General features: G+C 37.1%; 1 protein-coding gene across 1 annotated transcript in view; it reads right to left on the bottom strand.

The window, feature by feature from the left end:
* Positions 1 to 7,737: 7,737 nt before the first annotated feature.
* gpn1 (GPN-loop GTPase 1) overlaps positions 7,738 to 9,102 on the bottom strand; it is a 9,311-nt gene continuing 7,946 nt past the window's right edge. The window contains exons 14-15 of the mRNA XM_016278180.1: positions 8,400 to 8,504; positions 7,738 to 8,305 (exon numbers count right to left, since the gene is read on the bottom strand). Coding sequence (XP_016133666.1) covers positions 8,214 to 8,305; positions 8,400 to 8,504 — 197 coding nt within the window. The 3' untranslated portion in view covers positions 7,738 to 8,213. The remainder of the gene's footprint in view (positions 8,306 to 8,399; positions 8,505 to 9,102) is intronic.

Raw genomic sequence — 9,102 nt, 5'->3', positions numbered from 1 at the left:
GTGATTGGTCGAGAGGGATGCAGGCTTCTGATGGGCTGGAATGGCTGGGAGTGCAGATAGGGGGTGGTTAACGCTTTGTTGAAAGCTGGTTTCAGAGAAAGAAAGGGCATAGATTCTGCAGCTTTATGCAGAAGAAACAGTATTTCTTCTTAATTTTTAAATATGGCAAAAAATATTGAGTAATTAATAAATATTGAGTAATTGAGAATTTTTTTTTTTTGGTTTAATATTGTTTATGGAAGCATGGCTATTGGAGCTATCAAAAATAGCACAGAGATTACTTTAATTTGCTTTAATATATGTAATTTTTTAGCAAATAAAGACTTGGAATCCATGTATTCCTTTTTTAGTTTATTTCAGTTTAGAATTTAATTACATGCAGCATCGTGTGCTAAACCAGTTCTGTCTGGTTTTGGGAGCTGTTCGAAATGTCATGTCTAAAAACGGAGGAGGACAGGGATTTATGTGTCATCTTCTCACTCACTCATGGCTGGAGTCTTGATGATGACTATGACACAGTAACCTTGCCAGCATGCTCGTTTGGATTTGGGCAAGACCGGGCCTGTTTGAACAGTCTGTCAATGGCCCATCTGTTGCTCTGGTCCTGTGCCAAATCAATTACTGGTGTTTTTACAATTTCAAACACAGCTTGTAGAACATTGCATTTCTTTTATGTAGAAAAACCTGATTTACAACCAAAATTGTAATATGCATGTAGCATCTCTAATTTCAGAAATTAATGGTTTCTAGATGTATTTATTGACATTTTTGTGTAAAAATGGGATTTGTAAAACGAAAAAAATTCACACTGTCCATGTTTGGGATTGACATTCTCCTGTTCACACAGTAGTTCACACACACACACACACACACACACACACACACACACACACACACACAGTATAATAACTGGGGCGTTACCCTTTGTACCATTTAGGTACTAATGTAGGCCTACACTGTACGTAGGTACAAATAGGTTATGTACCTTTAAGGGACTAAAATGCACCCTTTCGGTGTAAATAAGGTACAAAATCTACTGTCACAGTGACAGCTTTTGTACATTTTGTTTTTCTGAGTGTGGTAGCCATTGACTTCCATATTTCCCCCCTCATTCTATGGAAGCCAATGGCGATCAGCAACAGTTTACCTACATTCTTCAAAATGTCTTCTTTTTTTTGATTAACAGAGAAAGAAAATCATACAGGTTTGGAACAACATGAGGGTGAGTAAATGATGATAACATTTTAATTTGGGGGGAAAATGAGTCAATCTCTTTAATAACTCAAATTCAAGACTGACAGCAATATTCTGCTGCTGTGTGAATGTGGCCAGTAATGTGCAGGCTACTCTTTGATGATTTCAGCACCCAAGGTGCTTATATGAACCTGTTTGCAGTTTCGAGGTCTCTCAGGTGAGGTGGAAATATTCCCAGCGGTCTGATATGGATGTTGAATATGGCGGAACAGAACACACTGTACCTACTTTATTTCCCAGTAGCAACAAGAACACTGAAGTCAGGCACTTACCCTACCAAACAAAACTAAATTACCTGCCATATATCTCCAACCGAGATGTAATGTATTTCTTTAGTGAATAGAACAAAGGAACTCGATGCACATGGGTAAATGCAAAACAAAAGATTGCATAAAAACATTTTTGCAGTTAATAATACAATGAAATGATATATAAGCACATAATTTGTGCAAGAAAGTATCACCCACCCATATAAACTGGAGGTGAGCATTGGGTTGCGTATATGCTGGATGTGATTACTGAAGAGGGCCGCAAGGGGAGGGGAGACGGCAGTGCTCTAGCGATGATGTCATCCAGCTGTCTGTTAGGTGGAGAGTCGTGTGCACGCATACAGGGTTTTTCACATGGCAACAGAGCAAAGAATGCAGCAAACAAGGTCCTGGAACCGATTAACAGATACATGAAGGACAAAAAAGAAAATATACTGGGAATTGCTCGCAAAAGGTGCACCACAATCCTTTGCTGAGTGACAACGAGGGACTGAGAAGACAAGGGTGGGGGATGTAGTGAAGAGGTCCTGGAACCGATTAACAGATACATGAAGGACAAAAAAGAACATATACTGGGAATTGCTCGCAAAAGGTGCACCACAATCCTTTGCTGAGTGACAACGAGGGACTGAGAAGACAAGGGTGGGGGATGTAGTGAAGGAAAACAATCTGCCTGCAAGGAAAGCCTGATCATCACTGGTAACCCTGCTATGATGTCATTTCCAGCCAATCAGGAGCGGTGTGCTGGATTCTCAAGTCAGAATGATGCAGTTTCCAGTTCACATCTGACCTGACAGGCAGTGATGATGATGATGATGATGAAGCTAATCATGCATACAAACAAACCATACCCATTTTTGCTTAGCATAAATATGTTCTCACATAAATATGTAAGAATGTGTTCTAAATAGTTTTTATCATGATGTTAGTTGCTAGGGTGAACAGGACTGTTGCTAAAACGTGCAAATTAAAATATGCTATTATATTATAAATATATAGTTGTGCTCTAGAGATGATTTTCTCTTCCAGAAAATGGGTATAAGAAATGTTGATATTTTTGGTACTTTTTTGGATTTTTTTCTCCACCTTGTTACTTATATCAAAAATGACCGGTCTATATATATTAAAAAAATGCTTAAAAATTTCTCAATATGGTATATAATTACCAAATACTGGATGCAATCTTTTTCTCAACTTATTTTCTTTCAGTTATCAGAGGTTTTGTATTTCTTTTTGGAACTGATTGATCATAGTTTTTGAGCTGACATTTGCCAAAATGATCCACAAATAATGCAGTTTTAGCTCAAAAATTGAGGTACATAAGCTCAGATGAATGAGGCCTATGATCACTCAGTTCCAAAAAAGAAAGTTCCGAAAACAAGTTGACAAAAATAACGAATTCAAGATTTGGTGATAAGCAAGCAATTTTTAACAAGCCTGTCATTTTTTACCATATTTGACCGCCCGGGAACAAATAAATAAATGTACATGGGAATTACACTTATTATTTAAAGGGGTCATATGATGCGATTTCAAGTTTTCTTTTCTCTTTGGAGTGTTACAAGCTGATTGTGCATAGATAAGATCCCGGAAGTTGCAAAGACTAAAGTCTCAAAACCAAAGAGATATTCTTTATTAAAGTTAAGACTCTGCCACGCCTCCCTAAAACGGCTCGTTCTAACACGCCCCCACATATCTACCTCACTATGTGGAAATATTTGCATAATGCCGCCCAAATGTGCACGATACTGATAATTATTTCAAATTCTTTTCTGCTATATTAAGCCGTTTCACTTTTCAATCTCATTACATACTGTACTTCATACAAAATACACAGTAAAGCACAGCTGCAGTTAAATTTTCTGACATCAGTAACACATCAGTCTAATTGCTTGAGTGTGTGATACTTTGTGGCAGAATGACTGATAGGCACACTTTGCTTAAGAGGAATATTAAGGTGTTCTAGTTGAATTATATTAGAACATATTGTGATGAGCTCATTCTGGCACAACCCTTTTGAATAATACAGAGCAAAACAGTGAATTATTCATAGTCATGCTTTGTTTTGAGTCAAAAATGCACAAATGCTTGTCTATTTCCTAGTAGTGATGTTGTATTTTGGTCTCAAAACTGTCCACAGTGGCATATATCACGGTCAACAATATTCTTAGGACAAGTGTTGTTTAATAAATATCAAGTACATTTATGTTGCAATAAAAGTACAATTTATTTTTGAGTCATTGGAACACTACTTTCCTTCTGCAGTTCTGACATTCAATCCACTTGTCCAAATGTTACGATCCATTAGGCATCATTTGTAGCTGTAAAGCATTTAGCATTTAAACGATTAAGTCAAAGCTCTACGTGATCTGATTCTGTATTCTAGGTGTGAAGTGCTCTGGATAGTGTGATGTGAGAGTAGGTCATATCTGCAGGCTCTAAACTCAGGACATGACATCACTCTAATGGTCGCGTGCTGCATGACTCATAGCTTTTAACTCTAGCTGTCAGTATCTCTCTGGCCTGGGCTTACGGTCAAAACCAAAAAGATGATGACATTACATACAGTCATAAAAAAATAAAGACATTGGGTATGTTGAAAATGGAACATGGTGTAGCTATACTGTATAGCACCTACTATTTCTTAAAAATAGTATGTGAAGCAGCATGCAATAACATGATAAATGTTTCAGACAGTAGCATGCTACTATTGTTGCCACATGACTTTGCGAGGCACTGTATGTTTAATTCAGTAAATGGCATCCATTTTCATCTTGTAAATAAATATGATTTTTGAATGATTTATTGATGATTCTGAATTTTTAATCAGGCATGCTATCTTACTTTAGCATACATACTTACTATTAAGTGTAGCACTTTACATTTACTGCACTATGAACATTATAATTCAAAACAGTGAATAATTCATAGTCATGCTTTGAGACAAAAAAATGCATAAATGCTTGTGTTTCTCTTGGCAGTGATCGTTTGGTCTTAAAATGATCCACAATGGCATGATTTAAGGAATAGTTCACCTAAATACAAAAATATACTGAAATGCTACTCACCCTCAGGTCATCCAAGATGTAGATGAGTTTGTTTCCTGATCAGAACAAATTTGGAGAAATTGAATATTACGTCACTTGCTCACCAATGGATCCTCTGCAGTGAATGGGTGCCGTCAGAATGAGAGTCCAAACAGGTGATAAAAACATCACAATAATCCACATTACTCCAGTCCACCAATCATCATCTTGTGACGTGAAAAACTGCATGTTGATATTTTTGCACTATATGAACATGTGAATTTTCTTTATGCAGGTTATCTATGTTTCCCAAAATGTGCAGTATACACTGCACTAATACAATGCTTTCAACTTGACCTTCCATTCCCAGTATGACAAATGAACCAAAAATTATATCAGCTGCAATACCTGACATTTATTTTTTAGACTTCTTATTAAATGACTCTACCAAAGACACATTGACACAAAATTTTTATTTAAAATGCTAATTAACAATTTTGTACCTGAGATGATAACTCGACCACTTGAAAAAAAATTGCAAACATTAGGTCAAGTGACAATAATGTAAGATACTATAGTGTTTGAAATCTTAAAGGAACACTACACAATTTTTGAAAATAGGCTCATTTTCCAACTCCCTTAGAGTTAAACAGTTGAGTTTTACCGTTTTTAAAGCCATTCAGCCGATCGCCGGGTCTGGCGGTAGCACTTTTAGCTGTAGCTTAGCATAGATCATTGAATCTGATTAGACCGTTAGCATCTCAGTCAAAAATGACCAAAGAGTTTCTATATTTTTCTTATTTAAAACTTGACTCTTCTGTAGTAACATCGTGTACTCAGACTGACAGAAAATGAAAAGTTGTGATTTTCTAGGCCGATATGGCTAGGAACTATAATCTCATTCCGGCTTAATAATCAAGGAACTTTGCTGCCGTACCATGGGTGCAGCAGGCGCAGTGATATTACACAGTGCCTGAAAATAGGCTAACTTCCGTCAACATAACCAACGTGACCACCTGCTTGCACAGGGAGCGTGCTGGGGACTATTTTCAGGTGCATAGAAACTCTTTGGTCATTTTTGAGCGAGATGCTAACGGTCTAATCAGATTCAATGATCTATGCTAAGCTACAGCTAAAAGTGCTCCCGCCAGACCCGGAGATCAGCTGAAAGGATTCGAAAATGGTAAAACTCAACTGTTTAACTCTAGGGGAGTTGGAAAATGAACCTATTTTCAAAAATAGTGGAGTGTTCCTTTAATCGTTGATTATGTTCAATTTCACTCTATTTTATCAAATATTATTCAGTATTCCTCATATACCACACAGTATACAGCAAGCAGTAAAAATGCACACTGTGCACTATATGCTTAAATAATATGGTAGTATGTCATTCCAATGTTTTTTAAAAATATGTTATAGTAACATATTTTTGTTCTTGCCTCACTGGGAAAGCATTTGTTGGCCATAATGTGCATGCACAGTACAGTATTTTACAGTACTACTGCCATCCAAGCAGTGTGGTGGTGTCTATGAATGAACAATTACAAAACACCTCTTTGACCTTTAACATTGATAAAACAGAATAACAACCTGAGACCGATAAAATGACTGACTTTTGAATCTCACCACGTTCTTCCTCCCAGACATGCAATTATAGTAGGCGTCCTAACACTTCCCGCTTCCATTCAACTCAGCCTTTCTTCCTTTATGTTCAGCTAATATGTGTGTGTGTGTGAGTGAGTGTGTATGTGTGTGGCGGCAGCATAAAAGGGTGTTAAGATTGAGCGCTGGTAAACTCAACCACATAGTGACTCACGCTCTGTGAAAATCCAAAGGCATCTGCCATTGTTAGGTTTGCCACACAACCTACACGCCTCAGAATGTGATGAGTCACCCACACAGGGAAAGCATGCTCGCATCTGTTCACGACTACTCTATTCTAGAAACGTACAGACTAAAGTTAGAGTCTGCAGAACATGGATGCACTGAGTATAGCTCTTAACAATGAGAACATGACCTTTCAGTTAATGCAATTTCTCTGAGAAAATGCAAGGTTATATTTTACGCAGGTTTTATGAAAGTAAATTTAACTCTTAAAGATCTTTTTTAGACCAAGGAAAGAAAACTTAATTAATAAATTAAAGGTAACACAATAAAACATAGCAGCACACAAGAAGTTATATTAGCAAAGTTTGAAAATACAGCTTCCAACAGATCTCCAGTGCTTTTTAATTACTTTTACTAAAATAATCAGCTTAAGGTTTGAATAGAACTAGAATATGGAAATAACTTTTACTGTACCCTCTGATCACACAAGTTGATGTCCGTCCTCAGTAATTGTGTCGTTTTCCAGTGCAAATGTATAAAAGATTTTTGAATCAAGATAAATTTACTTGAGAAGCAAAATGACAGGATAAGAAGTCTTGTTTTCTGTGAAATGTATCAAAATGAAGTGAGCTTGTGATTAAAACAAGAACAAATATTTGCCAAATGGCTCAGAAAACTCAACTTAATTCAAAAGGAAAACAAGTTTTCATACCCTATCACTTAATTTTGTTCAGTTTCAGACTTAATTCCTAATTTTGCATTTCAAGTAAATGCATCAAAGTAAATGTACAGTGCATGCACCATTTAATGCCATAACGTTATGAATTTAAGACTTTCTGCACCTATTTTAATTTGTGGAAGGGTGTCTATCAAATCACTTTTAAGCCAGTTTTGAAGCAGCACTTAACTAATTCAATAGTGGAATGTAGTTTTGGCATGCAAATGATCAAATGGTCATTCTAGCACCTATACTGTGAACAAAAGAACAGGAACTAAATGTTGTTTCCTCTGAAAGTTGACTTTCAATTACCTCTCCAGTACTCAGATTCAAAGTCTCGTTGAGTGGTATTTCACTCATGTGAAGGTCTACAAGAATCTGAATTCATGAAACAGAGGGGCTGAAGGCGTTAATCTGTATCCCACAGTCTCACTACACCCACTGGGTCCCTCTGCTGTCATATGGCTGCAAAACCACTACTGCCCACCCGTCATCTCAGCACACGCTCTGCTCAATTCAATATGAACACGCTGAATGCTTCTTCAAATAAAACATTATGAACAGACAAAGTAAGTTTGCAGCAAGGCAGATCTTGCATATATATATATATATATATATATAAAATATTTTATTTCCCGTCATAGAAACGTGAACTTTAAAGGTACAGGAAGTCAGAAGAGAAACTGCAGATACTGGTTTCTGCTCCAGGTTGTTGGGAAAAACAAAGCATTTCTATTAACAGACAAATAAGATTATAGAGCGTACATAAATATATTATACAAAAGAAAAACAAGGTACATTTTTCAGAAGGTATTTGTTTGAATAAATGTTCAGTGGAGACCCAAGATATTCAACTCCATGATTAATGTTTGGTTTTGAACTAATGACGTTCTTAACCCGTGCATGATGCAAAAGACTGTTTTTACAAATTCATTCATTTGCAATTCTGAAATCTCAGTGCAGACTAGCTGATGGCTACAACTGTAGAATACATGCAGATTTATGAAAAACTGTCCAAATTAACAACTTATGTCTTTGAAAGTGGAAAGGTCAATGTTCAGGGGTTAAACTCAAGTGTTCTGGGCAACAGTACACATACATAATGATCATTTCCTGCCCTCACTTAGACTTCCTGTTGCGCACTTGCACTATTTCTCTTCTCTCCTTCAGAAAGCTTTTGAAAGCGCCGGCCTCTTTGCTTTCTTCTATGACTGTTGGGAAACAAGTGCCATCGTAAACACAGGGGTTACACGGTGTGTTACACAGCGATTATGTTTCTTTAAGGGCTATTTGAAGTATCCTCACCGGTGTGATCGATATCATCGGTATCGCTGTCTATGTCTTCCTCAGCTTCACCAGAGTTGCCACAGGTAAAGATGAGGTCACTGGGCCCACCAAGAGCTGGGGCATCTGAAGAATAGAATAACCAGATGTTCCAGTGTGTACAAGGGCACATGCATACAGTACTTTTGGAGGCAATGCTAATGAAGGATCTCCATCAAAGACCAGCTGATTGCAGAAAATGATATACATCTGTTCTAAAAAGCAATTCTTGTAAAATATACACTAGGGCTGTCAAAAAAGAATTAGAATTTCGAATATTCGTCGAATTTAAAATAAAAATCCACATTCGAATGCAAAAACGTTGCATTCGAATTTTAGGTGTGCGTTAAGGAGGCAGCCTTATCAGCGGAGCACGAGATGCGACGACGATGTTAGTGTCGTTGCATTTTAATGTTTTTGTTAGCCTATCCAGTTGAAGCCACTAGATGCGGCGCTGCTGCGTTGTTGATTACAAATATTGTGTGGAAAGAGAACATCAATGCGGAATAGATCTTGTTTACGTAAAAACTGAAAACTGAAACTAAGTCGTTCACACAGAACGCATATTTCGCGCATTTTCTAGAGGGACATCTATCACCGTTGCACTCGTGTCTCGCACAAGAGAACCGCATGTTTAGAAAGCCATGTAAAAATTAATGCAAGTTCAACTTTGAAAAAACATATC

Source organism: Sinocyclocheilus grahami, unplaced genomic scaffold (assembly GCF_001515645.1).
Source record: "Sinocyclocheilus grahami isolate Dianchi unplaced genomic scaffold, SAMN03320097.WGS_v1.1 scaffold118.1, whole genome shotgun sequence".
Taxonomy (NCBI): domain Eukaryota; kingdom Metazoa; phylum Chordata; class Actinopteri; order Cypriniformes; family Cyprinidae; genus Sinocyclocheilus; species Sinocyclocheilus grahami.
Note: the sequence above shows the minus strand (reverse complement) of the source record. Positions and strands in the feature narration are given on the sequence as shown.